The sequence below is a fragment of the Sus scrofa genome, chromosome 3, assembly GCF_000003025.6.
Source record: "Sus scrofa isolate TJ Tabasco breed Duroc chromosome 3, Sscrofa11.1, whole genome shotgun sequence".
In the NCBI taxonomy this organism is placed as follows: Eukaryota; Metazoa; Chordata; class Mammalia; order Artiodactyla; family Suidae; genus Sus; species Sus scrofa.
In genome coordinates, this window is record NC_010445.4 from 42,025,470 (window position 1) to 42,053,052 (window position 27,583).

Here is a 27,583-nt window from a genome sequence, read left to right on the forward strand (position 1 = left end):
GTCCTTGCTCAGTGGGTTAAGGATCTGGTGTTATTGTGAGCTGTGGTGTAGGTCACAGATGCAGCTTGGATCTGGCATTGCTATGGTTCTGGTGTAGGCCAGCAGCTGTAGCTCCGACTGGACCCCTAGCCTGGGAACCTCCAACGCTTCGGGTGCAGCCCTAAAAAGTAAAAAAAGAAAAAAGATGTAAAACAATAAATACTTAATTTCAGATAATACACACTATGGCTCAGTGATAATCCTTTATATATAAAGGAACTCAGTTTGACAGAAGGCTTATCTGTCTTAACTCCTAGCCAGGTTGATTTAATGAGGTATTAAGTCAACTTCCCTATCTAGACTCAGGGTCCTGACTCCTGTGACTACCTATCTTTCAGACCCTTGGATTTTTCAAAAGTCTCTGGTCTAGGAGTTCCTGTTGTGGCACAATGAGATCAATGGTGTTTCTGCAGTGCTGGGATGCAGATTTGATCCCTTACCTGGAACAGTGGTTTAAGGATCTGGTGTTGCTGCAACTGCAGCTTGGATCTGAATCCTGGCCCAGGAACTCCTTATGCTATGGGGTGGCCAAAAAAAGAAAAAAAAAGTCTCAGTCTAATATGAATTTTGGGACTGATGGGCCTGCCTCCAGCAATTCCAGGAGGCCAAGGACAGGAAAACTGGGTATTTGGCCTCCTTTTCTGGTCCTCACTGAACTGTCCCCATGGTGCTGCTCTGAAATGTCCTGGATTTCAATTAGCTTATTCATCAGGACACAGAGAACTCAAGGCTGACTTGTATTCAACCTCTTAAACAAAAGCCACAAAATGAGGGTAAGGTATATTTTATACAACCATTAATATTTCAGGTATAATTCACACAAATCATTTTTAGTTATTAAAAATGAAGTACAAAGAGATTATATACAAAAAGCATTTTGAGGGACTCTTTTTTTGCTTCATTAAAAAAAAGTTCAGGTTAACTCTTATAAGTAATTAGTCAGGAAAAAAAATCCAGAGAAAAAGAAAGCAACAAGAATGATATCCACCAGATAGAATTTTGAATATTTCTTCACTCTTAATTCTTCTTAAATTATTTTCCGGATCACTCCAATTTCCACAAGTAAGACTTGTTTATATTCAGTATCAAAACTAATAAAGACCTTTATTATTTTGGTTTCAGTCTTCTTTTGGCATCTTTATGTTTCTTCCGACAGTCCTAGGAAAAAACAGAACCAAAGGCCTTTGCTAAAAGTAAAAGTAATTAATTTTTGGAGTTCCCATCATGGCGCAGTGGTTAACAAATCTGACTAGGAACCATGAGGTTGCGGGTTCGATCCCTGCCCTTGCTCAGTGGGTTAACGATCCAGCATTGCCATGAGCTGTGGTGTAGTTCACAGATTCAGCTCGGATCCCGCGTTGCTGTGGCTCTGGCGTTGGCTGGCGGGTATAGCTCCGATTAGACCCCTAGCCTGGGGACCTCCATGTGCCGCGGGAGCAGCCCAAGAAATGGCAAAAAGACAAAAAAAAAAAAAAAAAAGTAATTAACTTTCAAGGTCTTCAGTAACTATAAAGTAAAATTTAGGTTATTCAGTGTTAAGGGTTGTAGAAACCATTTTATAAGTACTCACCTGGAATGTACAGGGAATATTCAAACTTTTGGTTCTAAGTGTTTAAAATGAAGACTGTAATTCAGTCTCTCAAAAATCTCATGATTTCATGTTCCAAATGAGCATGGTCAGAACTCAGACCACTCAATCAGGCCACTCTTCAGTCTCCTTACTGCACCATAGGTGGACTGAATTAAACAATTTTTTTTTTTTAACTTTTCTTTAAGTACTGTTTATTATATACCTTTGTTCCAGCTGCAGTGGTTTATGGATATTATTTCTTCTTTTTTTTTTTTTTTTTCCTGTCTTTTCTAGGGCCGCGCCTGCTGCATATGGAGGTTCCCAGGCTAGGGGTCTAATCGGAGCTGTAGCCACTGGCCTATGCCAGAGCCACAGCAATGCGGGATCCGAGCTGCGTCTGTGACCTCACCACAGCTCATAGCAATGCTGGATCCTTAACCTGCTGAGTAAGGCCAGGGATCGAACCCGCAATCTAGTGGTTCCTAGTCAGGTTCATTAACCACTGCACCACGATGGGAACTTCTGAATTAATTTCTAACTTCCCTTCTGGGTCTATAATTCTGAGTATTTAAATCATGTCCTCTATCTTAAATTTCCCATATTTGAACACCAGGCAAATATTAATACAAAGGTAACACCATATTTATTTTAGGAGACAATTAATATGGAGATACAACTACTCACCATACGCAGGTTGTTTATTCTGGCCTCCCAAGCATTCCTGCTAATATTATTTCCCACTCCTCTCCAGAATAAGTCAGAACCTAGTAGGGGAAAATTGGGACGTTGACAAGGCAGCATTAATACTGAAACAGGGAATTACCTTGTGGCACAGTGGGTTAAGGATCTGGCATTGTCACTGCAGAGGCTTGGGTCACTGCTGTGGCATGGAATCAATCTCTGCCCTGGGAATTTCCACATGCTGCAGCATGGCCAACAAACAAACAAAAAACACAGACAACATTCTAGTGCTGGCATTATCAAGCTAGTTAAGACCACCTCCCCCAACTTAAATTAATTTTTAAAAATACGTTTTCTTTATAAAATGAAAATGTAGAATTGCTAGGATATGACTGTTTATAAACCATTTACGGAGTTCCTGTCATGGCTCAGCGGTTAATGAACCCGACTAGAATCCATGAGGATGTGGGTTCAATCCCTGGCCTCGCTCAGTGGGTTAAGGATCTGGCATTGCCATGAGCTGTGGTGTAAGTCACAGACGCAGCTCGGATCCTGTGTTGCTGTGGCTGTGGTGTTGGACTCCTAGCCTGGGAACCTCCATATGCGCCAGTGCAGCCCTAAAAGACAAGAAGACCAAAAATAAATAAATAAATAAATAAACCATTTACTGTTAGTCAGTCTGGTTTGGTTTCTGTTTGTGTTACACATAAGAAATGAGTTCATCAAGAGCCTCAGAATTTTCATGTGAGTTTTTTGGTTTGTCTGTCTATTTATCTATCTTCTTTTCCAGATTATTTTCCATTACAGATTATTATCAATATTGAGTATAGTTCATGTGAACTAAAAACTTAAGGAGTTTTGTATGTCTAGCATCTCAACAAGTGCCTGGAACAAAACAAGCCCTTTCTAATGATAGCAAAAGAGTGAGGGAGGTGATGGGTGTGCCTCCAGAGCTTTACAAATCAACATGCATTAACAGAGGGGGCTAAAGCACATGACATTGCAAAGGATCAGAGTTTTCCCCAATCATTGCTTGGATGCATGTTAATATATCAGAATGCACCATGCAACAATAGCTGTACTATTACCTGTTCTACACTAACCCAAAAAATTGACTTACCATGGAGTCTCTCATCATTCTTAGAGAAAAAGAAAAATCTAGTGGTTTCTTTCTCAGGTAACGATACTTCTCTGTGGTAAAAGAAAGAGAGGAAGAGAGAAAACTGACCACTTAATTTCAATATTTAAGAAATGTTTACCTTGCAAATATAAATGAACTACTCCTTAAATATATGTGCTTTGTGTTTTGCTCGTTTCCCCCCCGTGTTAAAGTGACACCACCCTTTCTCTATTCAACAGTCTTCTCTTCTACCTGAGGAGAAGTCTTTGGTAACAGAGATTTGTCCAAAGACAAGCTTTGGTAACAGAGACCTGCTTATTAAAGACAAAACTCTGGAGTTCCCATCATGGTTCATTGGTTAACGAATCTGACTAGGAACCATGAGGTTGCGGGTTCAATCCCTGGCCTTGCCCAGTGGGTTAAGGATCCGGCATTGCCGTGAGCTGTGGCGTAGGTCACAGACTCGGCTTGGATCCCAATTTGCCATGGCTCTGGCATAGGCCAGCGGCTACAGCTCCGATTGGACCCCTAGCCTGCGAACTTCCATGTGCCGAGGGAGCAGCCCAAGAAATGGCAAAAAGACAAAAAAAAAAAAAAAGACAAACTCTATCTTTCCCATACTGATTACTGATACTCTCACTCCCCATTGCTACCAGTTTGCCAGTGTTTCTTATGGGGCAGCAGCCAACCAGTTGCAGCATCCTCTTTCCAGACCAAGGATTTCAGTGGCAAGCTTTCTTCTCTGCGCACATCATATCCCCCGCCCAGTTCTATCCGAATCTTAAGGGAAAGGAAACAAGCCCTCAATTTCAAAAAGGCTATAGAACTCTCTAAAGGAGCCAAAAAAAGAAAATTATCTTGAGAAGTTAAGCTTAGATACTCCAATAACATTTCTAAAGCATGTCTAACTCAGATTTTATAAATTATGAAATACACCTGCACAGAAACACATTACTTACTCAGGGTTGGGCTTTTTGTCATCTGTTTCTTCAGTAACATCTTCTTCTTCTGAACTGCTGTCCTGGAAACGAGGGTCTCCCTGCCAGGAAATCTTCCCAGGTTTCACTGTCTCAACTCTATAGGTCTCTATATCATCATGACAATAAAAGATGACAGAATTATAACCTAATGATCAAGTATTTCAGAACACACTCATTTAATTACTTTCACCATGCACACATATTTCTAAATTTTGAATATTTTTAATCATTAATTCAAAATATATAGTACCTTTTGAGTTTCAAAATACATTTTTAGATTTTCAAATATAAAGAAACTATTATATTTTTTGGCATTGCTAGGGTATCTAATAAGGAATATAGTAGTACTATGCAAAGATATAAAAACTCAAGATTTATAAATGAGCAACACAATTTAAAAGAAAAAACAAAGTAAGTATGGCATCTGTGCTAGCGTGAGAAGCCTAAACTATAACAAGATGCAGTAAAACCAGGTTGCCCTCCTGGTTTCATAAATGAAAAAAAGGAACAGACATTTCAATTCCAAAACCTCTTTCTAAAACTGCCAAAAAAAAATTGCTTCTGCTTAAGATGTGGATGATTACCTTGCAAGTCCTCAAAATTCCCAAAGTACATAAAACACATCTCCCAAGGTGCTGAGGTGTCTTGGTACTCATCTCAAGATCAATTTCTCATACTAGGCTCTCAAAGTTGTAAGAATTAAAGACAATATGTATATCATACCAACTCTACTCAACAGGTTAGGACTGACCTTGATACTCATTTGGACAACACAGGCAAGAAAATGAAGTAAGCCAGAGCACATGGTATCTTATTTAGAACAATTTTGGAAAAAGTACTAGATTGCTGTACCTCATTCTGGAGCACCACAAAGCTGGCCTTTAATACTTACCTGCTCAACACATGAAGTGTATCTTAACCACTGATTTTTAAAGTAGAACTTAATGTAGTTAGATGTGTATGTATTCTCCTTTTTAGGTATATCATGCTTTTTACAAAGAACTTCCATAAAACTTACACTTCTACCTTAAACACCAGGTGAGGAGTAACTTCTTAAGGAGCAGGTGTTTTTTGTTATTATTGTCATTGTTGTTTTTAGCCATGCCAGTGGCATACATGAGTTCCACAGTCAGGGATCAAACCCATGCTATAGCTGTAACCAGAGCCACAGCAGTGACAACACTGAACCCCCAACACTCTGAACCACTAGGGAACTCTGGAACAGGTGTTTTTAACTTTTGGACCATGCAGGACTTCAGAGGTAAACCTCTTGAAATGGAATGAAAAATTGTACACACTGGTGCTAATACTTCTCTCTAGGTTCTGGCAAATTTCCAAGGATAAATTTGAAACAACTGGTATATTGATGACACAGTCTATCAGTACAGAGCCAGGGTTACCTATTTCTTCCTTTCTCCTACCATATAGTACTGGCTTTCCCAAAGTCCTGGCTTTTCCAACTGTATCCAAGATACAAAGGTATTTTCTTTTCTTTTCTTTCTTTTTTTTCCTTTTGGCCATGATGGTGGCACAAGGAAGTTCCTGGGCAAGGGACTTAACCCATGCCACAGCAGTGACCTGCGTTGTAGCACTGACAGTGCCAGATCCTTATCCAGCTGCACCACAAGAGAATTCCACAAAGCTGTTTAAATACCTGTGTTCAACATAGCTCCAGGCACACTACATTTATGGTCATGTAATGTTGACTGTAATACTATAATACTGTTTATCTACATAAAAGAAAGAATCCGTTCTTCAGTTAATGTGAAATCATTACATTTATAGTACAATCAATCAAGTTCAAACTGCCTGAAATGAAATAGTTTAAAAAAAAAATACCTTCCTTTACATCTTTAGCATCTGAATCAAAAAAGGAGAATGTGAACCCTTCAGGCTGCTCATCCTCCATGATCAAAGCTGCAGGATCCTGGGCTTCCTCAGCTTTTTCTCCACCAGAGTCCTCATTCCAGGCTGTGCTGTCTCTTTTTTCACTGGTATCTTTTGCAGTTTGGAATATTTGTTTTAAATCCACAGATATGTTATAATACATTTCTTTGGACACCTCAGGTAGCTTCTCAGCTTCTTCCCTTTTCTTCTTTCGTTTTGCTTTACTGCATCAACAGAGACAGGTGCATCACACACACACACACACACCCACACATCAATTTTTGGAAAATTTCTAGAAATTGGCAAAGAAAAACACCTTGGACCTTGGATAACTTTAGTCCTATCCTTTAAACAACCAAGAGGATCCATGTATAAAACTCATAAAGGCAGAACATTGATGGAAAACCTTTTTTTAGACAAAAACTATTTCAAACAGTTCCAACTATTACACATGAATCATATTCTCCTGTCCCTTACCTTCTTTTTTTTTTTGGTCTTTTTGTCTTTTGTTGTTGTTGCTATTTCTTGGGCCGCTCCCGCGGCATATGGAGGTTCCCAGGCTAGGGGTCGAATCGGAGCTGTAGCCACCAGCCTACGCCAGAGCCACAGCAATGCGGGATCCGAGCCGCGTCTGCAACCTACACCACAGCTCACGGCAACGCCGGATCGTTAACCCACTGAGCAAGGGCAGGGACCGAACCCGCAACCTCATGGTTCCTAGTCGGATTCGTTAACCACTGCGCCACGAAGGGAACTCCCCTTACCTTCTATTATGTTTCAGAAATTACATCTAAGATACTACCTATGATTAAGAAAATCATTTAGCCACTATGGGCCTCAGTGTCCTCATTTGAAAAATGAACCTGTTAGGATAGAAAGCCCAGAATTCAACCCACGCACCTACAGCCAACTCATCTATGACAAAGGACGCAAGAATATACAATGGAGCAAAGACAGCTCCTTCACTGAGCGGTGCTGGGAAAACTGGACAGCCACGTGGAAAAGAATGAAATTAGAACACTCCCTAACACCACACGCAAAAGTAACCTCAAAATGGATTAAAGACCTAGATATAAGACCAGACACTGTAAAACACTCAGAGGAAAACATAGGCCAAACACTCTCTGACATATAAACAACCGCAACATCTTCGCAGATCCACCTCTTAGAGTATCGACAATAAAAACAAAAATAAACAAATGGGACCTAATCAAACTTCAAAGTTTCTGCACAGCAAAGGAAACCCGAAACAAAACGAAAAGACAACCCACAGAGGGGGAGAAAATCTGTGCAAATGAATCGACTGACAGGGGATCCATCTCCAAAATTTATAAACACCTTCTGCAGCTCCACACCAAAAAAACAAACAACCCCATCCAAAAATGGGCAGAGGATCTAAACAGACAGTTCTCCAAGGAAGACATACGGATGGCCAAAAAACACATGCAAAGATGCTCAACATCACTCATTCTTAGAGAAATGCAAATCAAAACCACGATGAGGTACCACCTTACACCAGCCAGAATGGCCATCATCCAAAAGTCTACAAACAATTAAGTGCTAGTACACTGCTGGTGGGAATGTAAACGGGTGCAACCACTGTGGAAAACAGTATGGAGATTCCTCAGAAAACTAAACACAGAATGACCATTTGATCCAGCAATCCCACTCTTGGGCATCTACCCAGAGAAAACCATGACACGAAAAGACACATGTACTCCAATGTTCATTGCAGCACTATTTGCAACAGCCAAGACATGGACACAGCCTAAATGTCCATCGACAGAGGAGTGGATCAAGAAGATGTGGTGCATATACACAATGCAATATTACTCAGCCATTACAAGGAACGAAATACTGGCATTTGTAGCAACATGGATGGACCTAGAAATTATCATGCTAAGTGAAGTCAGTCAGACAATGAGACACCAACATCAAATGCTTTCACTGACATGTGGAATCTGAAAAAAGGACACAATGAACTTCTTTGCAGAACAGATGCTGACTCACAGACACTGGAAAATCTTATGGTCTCCGGAGGAGACAGTTTGGGGGATGGGGGGATATGCTTGGGCTGTGGGATGGAAATCCTGTGAAATTGGATTGTGATGATCATTATACAACTACAGATGTGATAAATTCATTGAGTAATAAATAGAAAATTAATTAAAAAAAAAAGAAAACTGAACCTGTTAAACTATATGACCTTTAAGACCTTTTCAAATTTAAGATTCTACAAGTTTTATGACATTGGCATTAAAAGACTTAGTCATAATTCCGTTTTAGAAAAGCATAATAAATGTACTAAGTCTAATCTCTTTTGGAATGAAATTTTTCTATTACCATCAACTTGCTCTATATTTAGGAATGTTTTTCTCTTTGATCTTAGACCAAGAGTTACATGACACTCTCCAACATTGAGTTTTTTGCTAATAAAAGATTAAATTCCTTTTTTGTTTGCATTTACTGTATTTATTAGATCAAATATTCTAACTGTATTATTTATAATAACAATGCCCTAAATGATCATCTTATTGGTAGAGGCTTCTTCACAGAGAGAAACTTTTAATACTTCAATAAACCCGTGCCTAGAATTTAAGGCAGCTATGCCTTCTATAAAACCGAGCTCTATAAAAAATGACGTTCTTTAGACAATTCCAAGTAATTATCACTGGACCACGATGTGTTGGCTTTTTGTTGTTTTGTTTTGTTTTGGCCTCGCCTGTGGCATGTAGAAGTTCCCAGGCCAGAGATCAATCCCATATGACAGCAGTGACCTGAGCCAAAGCAGTGACCATGCTAGATCCTTAACCTGTCCCACAAGAAAACTCCTGTGGTAGTTTTAGAAGTGGTCCAATGGTCTTTCAATATGTCTTTTTTTTTTTTTCTGCTGTAGCTGCACCTGCAGAATATGGAATTCCCTAGGTTAGGGGTCGAATTGGAGCTATAGCTGCAGCCTATGCCACAGCCAAGGCAACACTGGATACTTAACCCACTGATCAAAGCCAGAGATTGAAACTGCATCTTCATGAGGGACACTATGTTAGGTCCTTAACCCATTCAGCCACAACAGGAACTCTGATTCTTCTTTCTTTAAGAGGTGGAAATTAATACCCCCACCCCTGAGTGTGGGCTGTACTTAATGACCTCTTATAAGGAACAGAATAAAACAGATGTGATGGTGTGTGACTACTGAGACAATGGTTATAGAATGTACTGTGTCTTTCTCCTTCCTCTCTCCCCCCTTCTGGATCGCTGGCTTTGAGAGAAGCCAGATACCATGCTGTGAGGGCACTCAAACAGCCAAATGGAGAGGCCAACAGGGCAAGGAACTGAGGCTTCTTGCCAACAGCCAAGTGTGTGATCCATCTTAAAAGCAGGCCACAAGCTTTTAGAGATTTTATCCCTAGGGCAAACTCTTGTGAGCCCCTGAGCCAGAATTACCTAGTAAAGTGCTCCCAAAGTCCTCAAATTGAGACCTAATAAATATTTCTGCTCTGTAAGGCAGAAGGTTTAGCACCAGCCACTTTTGTTAATACGGGAAGTAGAAAATGTACTCATGGTAGCATCTTACATGGATATGATACAATTATCAAATTTAAAAGATTAGTATCAGAACACTGCTATTATCTAAACACAGATTCTGTTCTCATTTCACCAGTTTCTCTACAAATATCTTTTTTGTTCCAGGATCTTATTCAGGATACCACTTTTGCCTTTAGTGATTTTAATAGTAGGAAAATGAAGGAATTAAAGTAGGCAAAGTTACCAGTTGCTCCAAATACTTGCCCTATTTAGCAAACTGATGGTGTGTCTACAGGAAACAGAAGCACTGCCATACTAGAGTAGTGCAGTGGATTGAATGATTGCCCCCAGAAAGATAAGTCTAGGTCCCAATTCCTGGAACCTGTGAAAATTATCTTTTTTTGGAAAAAAAGTTCTTTGTTATTGAGATAGAGATTTTGTAAGGAAGAGATTATCCAGGCAGGGCCTAAATGGAATCACAAGTGTCTTTACAAGAGGAGGCCATGAGAAGATGGAGGCAGAGGCTGAAGTCATATCACCACATGCCAAGGAGTACTACGGATTGCCCGCAGTCACCTGAAGCTAAGAGAGAAGGCTAAAATGGATTTTTCCCCCCTAAACCTCTAGAAGGAATACAGCTCTTCCAATAATCTGGACTCCAGACTCCTAACTTCTAGAACTGTGAGAATACAAGATTCCTTTGTCAAAAGGAAGACACTCTCTACCATATCGATAGTTCCTCTAACTTTCCCCACTCTCTGTTCTAACCTAAATAGAATGGGAATAAATGAATGTAATATTGGTTACTATCTACTTTTCTCAACTTTCTGAAATGAGATTAATACATATTAACCTGCTACTAAAAGCAGTAGCCTAATTACCTTTCTTTTGGTTTATCATCTTTCTTTCTTTCATAGGTAGCATGGTCATGCCTTGTTGGATCATAATGTATGACATCCCTGTGTAAAAAAAGAGTGATAAGTTGGAAGAGATAAATCAGAACATTAATGCAAAAAACAAGTAGCAAATTACAATTCAATGCCAAGGTAATTCCGCTTTTTGGGTAAGACAAAGCCACATAATATCAAAGAAGTTTATCAGGAGCTCCTTAGAAGCAACCGTATTTTAAATTATCGAGTTTTGAGTTTCCCTGGATCTTTAAAAATGCTTAATATTATTTTAAACATACTAAAATATATGTAGAAAAAATGATATGCTATTGGATTTGCATAAAATATTTCGGTGGGAAAAGTTGGTGGAAGTGAGCAAAGGTATAGAAAACTGGTCAAATGTTGGTGACTGTAGAAGCTAGGTGATAGTGCACAGGGATTTCATTAAATTAGTCTCTAAATTATATGTTTGAAAATTTCCCTAATAAATGGTTACACATATTAATATTTAAATTTCTGTCTAATTGTTTCACTTATTATACAGAAATAATTTAAGATTAGCCACTTGAGGTGAATCATTAGGTCAAAGATAAGTTCAATTTTAAGGGTCTAATATATAGTGCTGTTTTCCCCAGGAAATTTTTTTATGTGTGTCTTTATAGGGCTGCACCCGCAGCATATGGAGGTTCCCAGGCTAGGGGTCTATTCAGAGCTGTAGCTGCTGGCCTACACCACAGCCACAGCAATGCAAGATCCGAGCCGTGTCTGCAACTTAGACCACAGCTCATGGCAATGCCAGACCCTTAACCCACTGTGCAAGGCCAGGGATCAAACCTGCAACCTCATGGTTCCTAGTCAGATTCATTTTCGCTGCTCCACGATGGGAACTCCTTCCCCAGGAAGCTTAAAATGGCCTAGTTTTGTGGGAAAGGAAAAGAGGATGGAAAAGGATGAAACATAAACCATACTTAAATTTCTTAGCAGCTACTGATCCTTTGCTTGTAGAACTGCTTACGTTGATGTGCAAAACACTTTGCACAATATTCAGGGCTTTCAACTTTTCTGCAGCAATCTCTTCCTCCGCAGCAGTCTTCGTTTCACTTGTGTCTTAGAGGGAAGAGGATGATTAGTAATCTCTCGGCAAACATAACTTGAGAAGTCTCAATCATCAAATATTTATCAAGCACCTAAACATGTGCAAAGCACATTAAGAAAAGAAGAGAAAGTCCCCTTGTGGGACAGAGGGTTAAGAACCTGGCACTGCCGAGGCTGTGACACAAGTCACAACTGTGGATCGGGTTTGATCCCTGGCCTGGGAACTTCTACATGTTGCAGGCGTAGCCAAAAAAAAAAGAAGAAAAGTTAAACCTTGTTTTGCTAACTTCCCTATCCCCAAGAACTCCAACGTCTTTTTTTTTTTTTTTTTTTTTTTAAGGTTTGCATCTGCAGCATACAGAAGTTTCCGGGCTAGGGGTTGAATCGGAGCTGCAGCTGCCAGCCACAGCCACATGGGAATCAAGCCGTATCTGCGACCTACACTATAGCTGTGGCAACGCCAGATCCTTAACCCCCTGAGCACGGCCAGGGATCAAACCGGTACCCTCACAGAGACAAGTCAGGTTCTTAACCTGCTGAGCCACAATGGGAACTCTGAGACCCCCAGTATTTTTAGTGAACCTAGAAATTGCATGACCAACAGACAAAATTCCTATTTTTCTTTGTAATAATAAAAATGAAATCTGAATTTGGTGGCTATTCAGTGGTAAGTATAGAAGTTTGTAAGATAAAGATTGACAAATGTAATAGAGCACGATACCAATTACAAAACGAAAGTGATTACAGATTCCTTGATCTTTTTTAACTTTCTAAAAATTAAATTACATGTAAATCAAAAAATGAAAGAGAGTGAAAGATGGTAATTTTAGTAATTAATATGATATGCTAGTAGACCATTGCTTTAGCCTTTAGTTTCAATCAGTCATAAGTACTGAAGGAAGAGAACCTATACACAGGGTATCATGGAAACATACAAGCTGTTATCCTTAACTATGAGAAAGAGACAAGTATCAGAGAACAAAGTTAAACATTAAACAGTTAGTTTGGATTACAGCTAGAAATACAAGTGAAGTCTAACCCTCAAAGACCTTTCCAAATTACTGTAGGATTATAAACAACCGAGTAGCAGAAGCTAGAATAAAGTGCTGATTTTTATTAAGTTCTCTATAGAGATGACCCAAAAAGTTTCTAAGGGTTCAAAAGAGGTAGAGATTATATTCAACTGAATGAAGAAAAGCCTCGCATACCAGGTGAAGTCTAAGGGCAGACAAACAAAGGAGACCCCCCCGACCCAGGAGGAGGAGAGCATGCCAGGATAGGAAATGAACACATAGGTTGAAATAGGAAAGGGCGAAGAGTTTACACTGCATTCGGCTAAACCGTATGAAACTGCTAATATTTAACAACTTTTGACTTTGTAAAATGGCAATTTCAGAGTTCCTATGGTGGGTCAGTGGATTAAGAACCCCACTATTATCCATGAGGATGTGGGTTGGATCCCTGGCCCCACTCACTGGGTTAAGGATCTGGCGTTGCTGCAAGCTGTGGCTTACGTCGCAGACTTGGCCTAGATTTGGTGTTGCCAAGACTGCAGCTCCAATTTGACCCCTCACCTGGGAATTTCCATATGCCACAGGTGTGGCCCTAAAAAGAAAAAAAAAGAAGAAAAACCACAATTTCAATTTTACCCTATTGCCCATTAGGAAGTAGAATATAATGCTAGAAAGTTCAAGGTATTTGGAGGGTGGCTTACCTATAGGACACTTTTTGTGCAATTTGCAAAAAATTCAGCATCAAATTTTGTGAAGGAAAGAAACAAAAGACAGAGGTTCTGTGTCTGACTGCTCTAAGAATGGAAGTGCCGTCTACAGAAACAGAAGCGGCCAGAGTAGCTAAGAGTAATTCACTTTGGAATTTGCTGAATTTTAACACAGGCTCAGGAACACATGTGAGAAATACCCATCAGGCATTGAGGAAAGAGTAATTAGGAGCTCAGGGCAACAGTCAGTAGCAAAGATGACTCACATTTGGAAAATACTGATGTACAAAAGAAGGCTACAGCCACAGGGACTTAACAGAACCTTAGGAAGAGCAAAGGGAAAATCAGAGACCAAGAATTAAGAAGAAAACAAGGAAGTTATATGCAAATGAAAGCAAAGGGAAGAGACGTTTTAAAAAGGGTGATCAACAGTAACAAATGCTACAGGCATTTGAAGGTTGAAGAGGAGGAAGCGTGATAAGATGGCACTGCACTTGGTGAAGTGGTTAGGCCCAGCTTTGAGGGAACACATACTAAAGAGCTGTAAAGAGACAGACAAAAGTGGCATAAGTTAGAAAGAACCGCTATATATGTAGCTTCTAGGTTATTCCTGAGGTTCTGTCCACTCCTATATTTTCAACACGAAATTCTGAGAAGCTCTAAAACATAAGTTGGTGTGGATCCTTGAGAATATTCTCAACACTGGTTTTCAGAAATGTACAATATGCATAATCACCTCTAGAGATTATATTTTCAATAAAAAGCCAACTGCTTCTAAATCAGGTACAATTTACAATTTACTTTTTCAATTCCAGTTTAAAACTGAAAAAAAGATGGGAGTGGCAACTTGAAAACTGGCAGAGTTGAAGGAATGGCTTTTTGGACCTGAGAGACCTAATTATGTCTGAAGAAAGAGGAAAGAGATGCAAGAAAGGGAAAGTTTGAAGATGCATGTGAGAAAGGAAGTAACAGGAGGTATGCATGGGGAAGAGTAAGAAGCTCAACTCAGTATGAAGGAAAAAAGGACAGAGAAGTTCTGAGATTGAAAAGGAAAGCAGGGGAGTTCCCATCATGGCTCAGTAGAAACAAATCTGACTAGTATCCATGAGGATGCAGGTTCAATCTCTGGCCTCACTCAGTGGGTTAAGGATCTGGCATTGTTGGGAGCTGTGGTGTAGGTCACAGATACAGCTCAGATCTGTCATTGCTGTGGCTGTGGCCTGGGCCAGTAGCTGCAGGTCCGATTTGACTCCTAGCCTGGGAACTTCCATAGGCTTCAGTTGCGGCCCTAAAAAAAAAGGAAAGCAGGGAGCTCACTTCAGGTGTCCACCTTCTTGGTCTAGTAGGAAGTCAGGTCTTTTGCAAAGGATAAAGCAGATTTTGTAGAGGAAGTTTGGAAACACTGCTGTGAAAAACATTATAAGGAAGCAAAGAATAGAATCAGGGTACTTGTATAGAATCATTGCTGTCAGATATATCCAAATAAGGATGAATTCAAGTAAAATGCCATTCAATGGTACATTGCTTTTAAAAACTTGCACCAGGCACGCACACTGGAGGGAAGATGAATGCTTCCTTTTAGTAAGCCAAGTGAGACCTAACTGTCTTCCACAGCCTCACCAGGACCTGCAGATCTAGTGCCAGTTAAGGTCCTTCTTGAGTGCTCTCTTACACCAGGGTCAGGATGAGAGAAGACGGTATCTTTGGTGAATGCTACCTTTTCCTGTTTTTTTCTGGCAGCTTCAAATAATTAAATGTTTCAAAATAAATTACCATGTACAAACAAACTCAAGGAGTATTGAGTAAGCTAACTAGATTACAAACGCCACGATTCAGTGTCTTGGGGTACAAGAGTTTCTCCATGTGTTAAGTGAAGAAGCTAGACTAGATGACTTCTCAGGGTCCCCCAGCTCTGACATCAGGGCTCTTTGGACAATAAGGAATTTACCTTCCTGTTCCTCTTCGCTGTCACTTTCTAGAAATCGAGAGTCCATGCGAAACCTGTCATCAGTGCCAAAGTGGGACTGCAAATCCATGAGCTATAAACAAAACACAAAGACAACTAATCACCATATTCCCAAGAAACTGCTTATCATTAAGATCCTCCAAGTACACTTTCATGCTGTAAAGTTCACTATATCAACGTCTGCACAACCTCACCTACCCAGGAACCAATCACAGGATCATGGAGGACTCACTCTCAAAGAAAACACCGGGAACACTGGAGTATGGGTCTAGGTCTATCAGCATTAAGCTAGATTTAAGGACTATGTCGAAAAATAAGGACAATGTTGCAAGTTTCATTATTTTCAGTATTCACCAACCTTCTGTCCAGCTCTGCCCTCAAACTGAGGTTTAATTTTGAACCTATTGCTATCATCTTCAGAACCAGATTCATCATCACTGCTGTCGAAGAGCTTCCCAGAAGCTCTACCCATGGACTCCTGTGACACAGATAAAAGAAACATTTATTAATAACCAAGATAACCAATATTTAATTATGTAATCTTCCTCCTCACATTTAAGAAACAACCCATATGCATCCCCAAGGAAAGCAGGGGTGGTGGTTAGAATGAAAACTCCTGACTCAGTGATATCTACATGGTCCCTTGGGTCACTGAATCCAGAGGCTCTCAACGCAGCCTGGACTGGAGAGAGTTACTATATGTGAAAAACACTTTCCACAGGGTTTCACTAATCTTGATGTCTCTTTGTAGATAACATGGAGGATGGATTCACGTGGGAGAAAATCTTCAAGTCACCTGAGTCTGCATGTGTGGGAATCTAATCCAAGGCTCTGGAGGATTTTACGTTCAGCCCAGGAGTTGTGTGCAGGTCTTGGTATGCAAAAGTAGAAATGGATCTGTAAAAGTAGTGGAATGCCCACATCGACATTCTAAATTTCTTACTTTCACCGGTTCCTCTTCTGGCTGGCTTTGCTCCTGAGTGGATGTCTCTTCTGTTTCACTTTCACTGTTGGAACCAAAGATGATATGCGTCGGCTTGTCCTCTGGATGACCATCCTAGAGTGGTCATCAAAAGCATTACAACTTAAAACATCCCTCATCTTCTCCTGCCGAGCCCACTTCCCATCCTGTTTTCTTATTCTGCAAATGCTGCCATCATCCCAATATGGAAACTTAGGATTTCTCTTCCTTGCTTTTTCTTTTTTCTTTTTTTTTTTTTTTTTTGGTCTTTCGAGGTCTGCACCTGCAGCACATGGAGGTTCCCAGGCTAGGGGTCCAGTAAGAGCTGCAGCCACCAGCCTACACCACAGCCACAGCAATGTGGGATCCAAGATGCGTCTGCAACCTACACCACAGCTCACGGCAACGCCGGATTCTTAACCCACTAAGCAAGGCCAGGGATCAAACCTGCAACCTCCTGGTTCCTAATCGGACTTGTTTCTGCTGTGCCATGACGGGAACTCCTTCTCTTCCTTTCTATATCCAGTTGATTACCAAGTGGATAATCCAGTTGGACCTTCTTGATATTTTGTTTTATTTTTGGCTACACCTGCGGCCTTTAGAAGATCCCGGGCCCAGGGCGAACCCCTGCCATAGTAGCAACCTAAGCTGCTACAGTGACAATGCCAGATCCTTAACTTGCTATGCCTGGGGGAACTTCCCTTCTTGGTACTGTATATCCCCACTGCACTGCCTTGGTTTTGGCTCAAGATGTCCCACAGGCTGACCTGTCCCTGTTCCCATATTTGTCCTATTTGATTTGTTGTTCTCATCATGTCCTAAATGATCTTTCCCAAAGAGAAGTTGGCAACCTTTTTCTGTCAAGGGCCAGAGAGTAAACATTTCAGGATTTGCAGGCCACATGGTTTTGGTTCTGTATTCTTCTTTTTACAAATACTTTAAAAATGTGAAAACCATTCTTAGTTTGGAGGCTCTACCAAAAAAGGCTGTGGGCTAGATGGCCTGTGAGTTCTAGTTTGCCAACTCCTTTTCCAGTACATACGTAACTCATCTTCATTCCCTTGCTTCAAATTCTTCAGTCTTCTCATAGCCTTAAGAATAATGACCAGGAGTTCCCATCATGGCTCAACAGAAACAAATCCAACTAGGAACCATGAGGTGGTGGGTTCGATCCCTGGCGTTGCTCAGTGGGTTAAGGATCTGGTTTTGCAGTGAGCTTTGGTTTAGGTCACAGGTGTGGCTTGGATCCTGCGTTGCTATAGCTGTGGTATAGGCCAGCAGCTGTAGCTCCAATTAGACACCCTAGCCTGGGAACCTCCATATGCCACAGGTATGGCCCTAAAAAGCAAAAAAGACCAGCCCGTGTCACCTCTTTACAACTCACCCCTAATTACCCCTCTTGTCTCATTTCTCACCACCTTGTACTTTGTAATTTAGTCACACTGACTGCAAATATTCAACTTTGTACAAACTGCTCCTTTATCCTGGAATGCCTTAGTGCATTTCCTCTCATTTCTTATGCTTTTACCTCAGCCAGACCAATACTCACTGATTCTTTCACACTAGACTCAGTTCAGTTGAGGAAGTACCCCCCACACAAATTCGTGTGCCTCCTGTGTGCTGCCAGGGCACAGAAGCGTACTTCCCTCTCATCCCATGGAACTGAACTGTGACCCTCTCTGTCTACCACACTGTGAGCCAGTACCTGAGGCAGGGACAGTGATCCTTTCTATAAATCTAGCACTTGCTGTGAAGGTCTGGAACCTTATAGGGAATTAAAAATTCTTGACAAAAAGAATAAAGACTCATTACAGTAAATCTTCCTAAGTGATTTATATGTAAATTCAGATGTACTAGGACACATCACTTAACTACAGTTCCAGCTGCTAAAGTGGTATCTTTCCCGATATACTAAAGATACAAGGACACAAAACACAAACGTTCAGGTCTAAAGAAAGGGGACTGCCTACCTTTCTGGGAAAGAAATGCTGGACCTGGAGTTTTTGTTAAATCCATAGGCTGAAAATATACTCACCAAATTTGCCAGAGCATTATGAACTAACTTTTTTTGTATTCCTTTTGCTTTCTGCCTTGCCTCTAAGGCCGCCAAACGCTTCTGATTATCTTCAGCATGCTTATCCTTAGCATTAACGTCTGATGAACTATTAAAAGGAAGTGGGAAGTTAGTTTTGTTTTCCTGAGTGTCTCTCCTGGAAAACTCTGATTTCTCAGGGGCCTTGCGGCTGCTCAAAATGGGCCTGTTTTCAGAGTCATCTCCTGACTTCCCAGTCCTGTGGCAAGAGTCCTCATCAAAGCCTCTCCTGGGAGTTTTGGCTGCAACACTTAAAGATTTCTTGTCTTCAACTGGCAACAGACTAGAAGTAGGATTTCTGCTTCTCTTTCCTGAATTGCTAGGAGACACCACCTCATGTTCCTGGCTCTCAAAAGTGGACTGCTTCTTTTGAGGTTGGATTTTGTTTGAGTCATTTGCCTTCTTTGCATGCTGGAAAGAAGTCGGTTCGCCTGATAAGTCATTAGCATACAGGGACCATTTTTCCATGGATATGCTCCTAGGAGCGTCCAATATCAAGGAATTATGATCTTTATTGTTTGAGGCAACACTCTCTTTCGAGGACTCTTTCACTGATTCCTTCCTGTAGAGACAGCCCACTCCCTTGAAAGCCTGGAATTTTGGCTTTAAGTCTTCCCTTGGTTTCTGTTTTCCACAGGTGTCCTCTTTTCCCTCTAAAAGGGAAGCCACAATCTCCTCAGGATTAATACACTGGTGGCCTTTGTGGAGGCCACCAAGAGTCCTGTGGCTTTTGGAGGCCCTGTCACGCTTGGCAGTGGTTTCCTGGCCATTACTCTCAGTATCTTCTTTTGGCGCCTCCTGGTTACTGCTAGCCAACTGTTCCAAATCAGCTAAAGTGAGAGTCACATGGACACAGTTCATCATAGTGTGATACTCCTTATCCCCTCCGGACTCGGCGGACTCTGATGCAGAATCCGCATCTTCACTGCCACTAGAGTCAGCTAGAGATTTACGACTAGGCATCTTAACTCTGTGACTGACGGCTATCTCTACATTGTTTTTTCTTTTTTGTTCTTTAATAGAATCAGAAAGATCACACTTTTTTCTATTTTTCGAAGAAGTTTTCTTGTGTATAGACTTTTCCATTTGTGAGAGTGCTATACTGTTTTTGATCTTACCAGCATTTTTGTTCCTTGTAATGATTTCATCCGTATCTCCTGAATCAGAGTCATAATCATTTCCCATAACATTATCTTCACTATCAAGGGAAGAAATGTTATTTTTGAGGCCTAAACCTATTGAAGTATGAAATTTGTGAGAATCTGATTTAAAATCATCCCTTACAACTTCAAAGGGATCATTTTCAGATTCATTTACTAAAGGCCATGTGCTTTTCTCCAAGTTTTCCTCTCTTGCGATCGTTAGTCTTAATTCATCTTCAGAATCGATATCATCATCAGACATGCTATTTCTGTTCTTGGTAGTTTCTAAGCCAGAAGTCTGAAAAAATACATTTTTAAGTATCTGACTTTCAGAATCAGATATATAGGATAATTTAGGTGTGATGGGACCATCAGGCGTTTTTTGTGCAGCCTGTTGTTTTAACCATGGTCTCTCCGTTATTCTACTGGGTTTTGGTCTAACAGCTGGAGATGCAGTGGAACCCTCATTCTTCTGCACTTTTATTATCTTCTTAGGAGGGCTATGAAAGTCAGAGAACTCTCCTCGCCGTTTCTTACTTATAGGATCATTTCCTCCTTCCAATTCCCAAGTGAGGTTGGATATAGGGTTAGCATTTGTGAAATCTTCCCCTATCTTCTTTAAGTTGTGGCAGTATTTTGATGGATCATACTTTATGATGTCACCAAGTCAAGGAACAAAACAAAAACACTAGGTTTTAGAGAAACCTATCAATCTGGTGAAGCAAAAAGAATACTATTTAATCTTGAGCAAGTCACTGACTCATCTTACTCTCAGTTTCCTACCAAACAAAATAGGGACTTCATTAGGTGATTTATCATCTCTGGAACTGAGCTTTCTATAGCATGTTCAGAGTGAAAACCAAGCAGCATCTCTATTAATTGGCAGAACTGAACTTATAGCAAACCGATTCACATTATATTCTAGGTATAGAGGCCACAAGACTCTAAGAAACCTACTCACTGAACTAATACCATAAAGCAGAGTATAGAGGGGAACCTAGGGGCTGCACAGGTAGACACTGCAAGTTGGTATCTCACACTTGAGACTGAAAAGACTTTCAAAACTTTTTGGCCATTTCTGTCTCAATACTGGCTCACCATAGACCTGGTTCTCTTAGCTCAATGACACATGTTCACATTTTATTCACTCTCTGCAGAGCATGTTATAGATCTTTCCTAAAGGATAATAACTTTTATTAGGTCTGTTTACTGCTGACATTGTCCAGAAAGATTCCAGTTAATGTCAATGTGCTGTAATGACAGCTGACATTTGCTGATTTCCAAAACATATGACTAGACCAGTATTAGATGCTTTAAGGAGTCACTCCTGAGAAGTCCCTTTTTGTTCATTTAGAAACTATGGAACACATGCCAACTATATATGAGGTGTGTCCAACAGTGTCTATTGTCTCTTGACTTCAAAATCCTCCCCTTTGCTGTCAGTGGTACCATTGGTAGGAGGCTAGAAGGTGGAGAGAAAGAAAGAAGTATTTCCCTACACTTTAGTGCTACTGGCAGGGACAGATAAACCTGCAGCTGTGGCCAGGGCTCCAAGGGCCTGAGTGGCACGTCACCATGACCAATGAAGACATAATTTTCTACTTCTCTAGCCCCAGGGTGGTAGTGGTTTGCTGTAGTTATCAATGAGCTTTTTGTTCCTTCAGCATTTTCTAAACCTATTACATGTGTTACATCTCCTTTTTAAAAAATACCTGAAATTGCATCTGCTTCCCTGACATACAACGTCATAACTAAAAGGACACAAAATACAACCTTTGCCCAGAAGTCCATGACACTAAGAATTCAAGGTCTCAGACAATCTGATTTCATTTCATTCAGAGGAACAGACATCTGGATTTGCTCATTTTAGGTTCCATACTATTTCTCTATCCACCATTCTCTTGTTTCACCCCACACTTCTACCTACTATTTTCCCCTCTCCTAGAGTCCTTCCTATCTCTTTTCTATTTTATTTTTTGGCGACACCCAAGGCATGTGGAAGCTCCCAGGCCAGGGACTGAACCCACATCACAGCTGTAATCAGAGCTACAGCAGTGATAACACTGGATCCTTAACCTGCTGAGCCATGAGGGAAATCCCTATCTCTTTTCTATTAATGTGAACTTACCCCACTTCCACTACAGCCTTCAATGACTGTGCTATGTTCCCTTCCCCTTCTTTAGTTCCTTTGGCAGTGGTTTTGAATCCTTGTCAGACGATAGGAAGGATGTATAAGTTAATAAATGCAAAGTGCTTCTTTAACAACCATCATTGTATCACTTGTATAAAACCTCATTACATTCTGTCATTATTCTCTATTTTACACATGTAGGCAGATACGTCTTACTTTGCCTAGAAATTGGGATTATAAAAACTGTCACACAAACATCTAAAGATTTACTGACAGAGGCAGTGAAATTCTAATGGTATGAAGTAAACTTTTGCAAGTATCCATCTCTGTGATAAATAATAATTTCTCTGAAAGGCTAACTGATAAGGATATTTTACGTTTATGTCGATTCTTTAGGTGAAGGACAGGTAAGACTCTTCCAAATTTACTTACGACCCAATTCTAAAAGAAAAAAAAAAGAGTATGTTTACTATATATGTCACAAATGGAAAAGATTAACCAAGTGCATAATATAACTTTAAAAAAAACTGAACTTATAGTGGGCTATGGGCCATGATTATTGTTGGGTTTCCTTTTCTGATAATGAAACATACGTTCTCAAAAAGCGTATGAAGAAAGAAGGAAAATTTGGGCAGTTATTGATCCTATATAAACCATGTAGGATGCTACACAAGTAACAGTCATTAAGAAGGCAAACTTGGGACCTGTCTGTAGGCCTTTCCACCTATGTCCCCTGGGAGACCAGCTTCCACTTAGGTTTTGATTTCTCTTTGTAAAATAGCGGGAAACTGTGCTTTCTCAAGAGTTGTAAATGCACTCTGAAGACCATGAAGCACTATTAATGCTAACTGCTTCAAAGCAAAAGAAAAGGTAACTGCTTTAAACAGGATGCTCATGGACACATGGTCTCAGGAATCCGTTCCTGGGCTACTCAGGCTACCAGCAGAGACTCACTTTGTGCCCTGGTACTTCTGTCCCTGGCACAGCTTTCACATGGAAATCCACCACTCCCATCTTTTCTAACAAGTTGGTGTTGACTGCTGTTGGTTTTTCTTTTGCTGCTTTTGCTTCTTCTCTCTCTTGAGCCAATCTGAATCAAAGAGAAAATACAAATAAAAGAGTTAAAATAAACAACCACACTATTAACAGTGCTTCTGTCTTCTTTGTTAATATTGTAAAGCTGTTTATAAGAAATCATTTAGGATGTCTCAGTTTTTCCCGTTCAACTTATATACTTTTAGTATTTATCCCTCCTTAATCCTTTCACTCTCCCTTGTGTATCTTTCAGAGCCTGATCTGCCAAGTCTGGAATATTTCTACTCTCACAGTGAAGAGAATGCAAAGTGCCAACTCAACCTTCCAATTCAAGTTCCCCCACCTTGTTTAGGCCTAGTTAACTATGCTGACCAATTTGCCTCTGGCTTGTCTCCTTTACATTCCACCTTTCAGAATGTTGTCAGATTCATGTTTCTCAGGCAGGCCTGAATAGACATTCCAAGGCGGCAGCACTGTGTGCTCACTCTGCTCTGGACGAGGGCCCCTGTCCCTGCATATAATAGGCAGTGATGTCTGCTGCATCATTACCCTGGTCACGAAGGCTCCAGCTGAAGAACAAAATCAAATTCTCACCTTTGTCACCAGAACACGCCCTCAAAACTTGTTTTAGACCTTATTTTTTTCTTGTGGCGGAAAAATCTTAAAACCCTCTTGGTTGCTCCATCTGTACATTCCTAAAACGTCTCCTACTTTGAAAGCACCCAGACTCATACAATCTTTTCTCCTTAAGAATACTTTTAGGATTTTAAGATGCTTTAATAGTTTTTACATTTCCTTGTTCTTAAAACATATGTATAATTGATCAAATCTTACCTGTGCAAAAAGCTTTCTTTTGCCAGCTGAATCTGTAGGGTTCCGCCTTTCCATTTTGTTTTATTTAAAACAGACATACCTATAAAGCAAAGAATTAGTTTCCAAGTACATGACAATGCAAAAATATTTATCAGCAGGTTTTTTACTAATTAGTTAGTACCAAGAAAACCTGTTTCATCACAAAGACCCAGAGGAAATAGAATAAAGATGATGAGACCTGCAGAGAGAAGGCTTAATTATCATTCTCATTTTGACCATGTATCAGAGGCCTTACACTCCCTATCTCCCAATGTAACTGGAAGATTTGAATGAGGCAAATGTGTAAACCATAAAGCAAAATGTGTCATGTGTAAAGTAATGTCAAGGAATCTCTAGAGAATAGCTGGCATTTATTTAACATTTATTGTTATTTCGCCAACTAAAAACCATAAAACATTAATGTAATTTTCTTAGGGTGAATCCTGTAGCACCTTCCTCTCACACTAATTATTACTGTGTAACTTGCAAACATATTAGCTACAAGCAACTAAACAGCGTTTGAACTACTATGCCCTGGTAGTTGATTTTTCTCCATATCTGCTATCAGCTTCCTTAATAATCACCACTAATAGAAATTTCTATGACGTACATACTATGCTAGGTACAAAGGTATCATTCAATTCAATCTTCACAGTAATATTATGAGGCAAATAGATAAGCAAACTGTGTCTTCTAGTTTAAGCAAACTGGGTTTTGATCATATATCAGATAAGCAATGGGTTTTCTAGTTTAAATAAACTGCCAGGTCACATGGCAGAAATGATGTGAAACATACTTGTCAAATCTGTTTCCTAACTGAATAAATCAATTTTCTTTGCAAATGAAATTACAAGAGGCCAGTGGTCCCTTTTCTCTATTATCATCTCTTCTCAGTGTCTTTTGACTTTTCAGCCTCCAAATAACTAGAATGCATTACTGAATCAGTGGCAACACAAATTATCTCCCCTTCTTTATTCATTGAAGGCCACGGTTGGCCCTTATCTTTACTAAACAACAGAGATTTAATAATTTCAAGGATATGATCTTATTGTCTTTTTTTTTTTTTTAGGGCTGCACCTGTAATATATGGAATATTCCAGGCTAAGGGTTGAATCAGAGCTAGAGCTGCTGGCCCAGTCCACAGCCACAGCAATGGGGAATCCCAGCCGCACTGTGACCTACACCACAGCTCATGGCAATACAAGATCCCTTACCCCACTGAGTGAGGCCAGGGATAAAACCTGCATCCTCATGGATACTAGTCAGGTTAGTTACCACTAAGCCAAAACGGGAGTGCCAAAGATATGATCTTATCAGGGCTTACTCTAAAGCCCTCTCTTAACAGAATTTAATGAAAAGAATTGGTTGCCTGATAAATGAACACATTGGGGAGAGGGGGGTGTGACATAATATCCAGTGAGATAGGTATACATGCAGTTTCCACCAAGGCATGGTACCTTCCCAAAATATTTGAGAATGATATTTTTGAGCAGACGCACTGGCAGTGTGTGCCCATATGTCATTCATTATGGAATGGACCTAAACCTGAATTGTAGGATGTCAGAATTCTCTTGATTGCAATTGTCCCTCTGGATGACTTAAAGGTGGCTGTTTAGATTAAGAACCAAAGTTATTCCAAATTACACAGTGACATGAACCAGTAAATAGTATAGAAAACATTCATTACATTTTTTCAGGTCTGCTTCTGCTATTCTGATGTTGACATATGCAAAGACTTTCTGTGGATTTCCTAAAAAAAAAAAAAAAAATTATTTAGTCTTCCCCATGTACTCGATATTTTGTAATAAGCTACAAATATATAGCTATAGAAATAACCATTATTTCAATTTTTTAAAATAAATAATAAATTCTTACCCAGGTAACAATGTAAAAATGATTGAGTTTATAAATAAAACTTACTCCTTCAAAGAAAAACCTTGTTTATTTTTCATTGGGTACAAAGACTACATTTTTCTAAGCATGACGATCTAAATATTCCAAAAGAAAATACATAAGAAAAAAATGTCAAGTAGTCAGTTGATTGTATGCTAATGATATTCCACTTAAAAAGATACTTACTGAATATTAGAATTTTAGTTCTGAAAACTGAAAACTACATGTTTCAGAAATTGGATGTTTAAGAATTTAGAATTTTTTTGATTTCAGAATCAACTCTGGGCATAGAGAACATCTCCAGGACACTGGTGGGGTAGGGGGTTCCTACAATAGCATCATATAATGAACTACCTATCGTTTTTAGTGTTCAGGGCGAACAGTCATCTCTGGGGGTTCCTTTATTTTGTGATATTTGAGTTACGTATGCCTTTAATTACTCACAAAGAACCATAAATTTACCTTGGTCATCTTTCCTAGTGATAATCTCCACATCAGAAACTTCTCCAAACCTGTTGAACTGATTTTGTAGGTCTCCTTCAGAAATGTTCTGGCCAAGGCCACCCACAAAAAGGCGCTTTGTTTCTTTGCTGGCTTTCATCAATGCTGGGCATACACTCAATGTGTTCCAGTGGAAAAAATAATTTTCTGTCTACAGAGAAGAGTTCTTTCCCTTATATCTTCTCAAATCTAAAACAAAACAAAACAAATTAAAATAACCCCAACCCCAACCCTTTTCCCTGAACCTTCTATATCAAACCAGTTGCCTGGACATGTGTTTCATTTCCTATTTTACTGCTTTCAAATTTTATCCCTGGAGACTGTTGAAGCCCTCCATGAATGCATTTTGGAACAGCACCTCAACATAGACACAAGTACAGGCAATTATTTTCCCTCTAAATGATCACAATATTATACCCTTCTTTTTACTTGTCCATATTGTTAGGTGTTTTTCCTTTATTCATTCATACATTCATTTATTCATTTTAACAAACGCTGCCAGGAATGGGATGGGGCAGGTTAATACCCCATAGTGCTATGAGAGGCAGGCAAAAGTACTGCAATACTATGTCACAATAGAAATATCTACAGTGTTGTTCAGGCACACAAAGAGCAATTGATACCGCTAACATAGTTTTGTTTTTTTTTTTTTTTTTTAAGGCACTATGTGCCAGCGTTGTATGAAGCAGTTTGCAGGCATTTGGTTTTCAGATTATCAGGGTAAGTGAAGTCACTTTCCGAATGCCATTCAGAGAATTAGCTGTGAAGCCAGGATTATAATCCAAGTGTAATTTCAGAACCTGTAATTCTTAACACTATACTAGGGAGGTTGTTGGATCAGAAGCGACTCGGAAACTCTTCTGTGATTTGAGGCCCGTCGTGAGATCTCCAATTCAGTTTAGGACCCGGCAGCCTCAGCTCCCAGCCGGCTCCTCCTCCCAAACTGACAGTCTCCTCCCCAAAGACCCCAAAACAGCGCCCAAGAGCCCAGAGCATGGCTCCGGTCTGGGCACGAGCCGGCAGCCATCTACAATTTACTGGTAGCTTCCGCCGCCCCCAACCTACCCGCCCTAGCCTCCTTCCTCTGAGAACAAAAGGCGAGCAGAGAGAAGGTAGGCCAGTTTGTCCCGTGACATCGCTTGCCCCGACCCACTCCTCACCACTTCGTCCTCTACGTCGAGCGCTGCTTAGGGCCCTGACTTCTAGTCACGTGTCCCAACAAGTGCCATCTCTCTTCCTTCCTCCTCTATTTCCAACCCAGCATCTTAAGGTTCCATTACAAAACTCAGTACCCCAGTGCTCTTTATTTCGTCTGCAGTCTTCTGAGCGACCTCGATGCCTGTCACCCTGCGTCAACCTCTGCAAAAGACCCCAAACTAAAATTCCCTAATTCACACTAAAGAGGGTCATCGCTTTGTGTTCTCCTGGATGAAGTCGGCGGAAGTGGGGCAGGGGAGAAAAATACAGAGGCTCTCGGTTCCAGCACTCCCGGAACCTCCTCTT

General features: G+C 40.3%; 1 protein-coding gene across 3 annotated transcripts; it reads right to left on the reverse strand.

The window, feature by feature from the left end:
• On the reverse strand, positions 764-27,580 carry NOL8 (nucleolar protein 8). 3 transcript variants are annotated; one of them, XM_013995776.2, is made up of 17 exons: positions 27,241-27,580; positions 26,042-26,269; positions 25,374-25,436; positions 23,669-23,747; positions 22,754-22,889; positions 22,172-22,240; positions 18,470-20,326; positions 16,417-16,530; positions 15,832-15,951; positions 15,456-15,546; positions 11,661-11,799; positions 10,684-10,761; positions 6,230-6,501; positions 4,370-4,496; positions 3,411-3,481; positions 2,294-2,373; positions 764-1,197 (listed from the first exon to the last, which is right to left on the reverse strand). In XM_013995776.2, exons 2-17 carry the CDS (start codon positions 26,178-26,180, stop codon positions 1,147-1,149), a joined length of 3,486 nt encoding a protein of 1,161 aa, XP_013851230.1. In that variant the 5' UTR covers positions 26,181-26,269; positions 27,241-27,580; the 3' UTR covers positions 764-1,146. The 3 variants fall into 3 exon arrangements, with proteins under 3 accessions (XP_013851230.1, XP_020942649.1, XP_020942648.1); XM_021086990.1 differs by having other exon boundaries at positions 771-1,197; positions 27,373-27,554; XM_021086989.1 differs by having other exon boundaries at positions 771-1,197; positions 27,146-27,301.

What these genes read in the sequence shown, in the direction of transcription:
- NOL8 (XM_013995776.2), bottom strand. Translation starts at nt 26,180, where the DNA reads ATGAAAGCCAGCAAAGAAACAAAGCGCCTTTTTGTGGGTGGCCTTGGC. An exon ending in CAGAAGAGGAACCGGTGAAA is followed by an intron (nt 15,952 to 16,416) that starts GTAAGAAATTTA and finishes TCTGTGTCACAG; the next exon opens with GAGTCCATGGGTAGAGCTTC. An exon ending in AGGGCAGAGCTGGACAGAAG is followed by an intron (nt 15,547 to 15,831) that starts GTTGGTGAATAC and finishes TTTTGTTTATAG; the next exon opens with CTCATGGATTTGCAGTCCCA.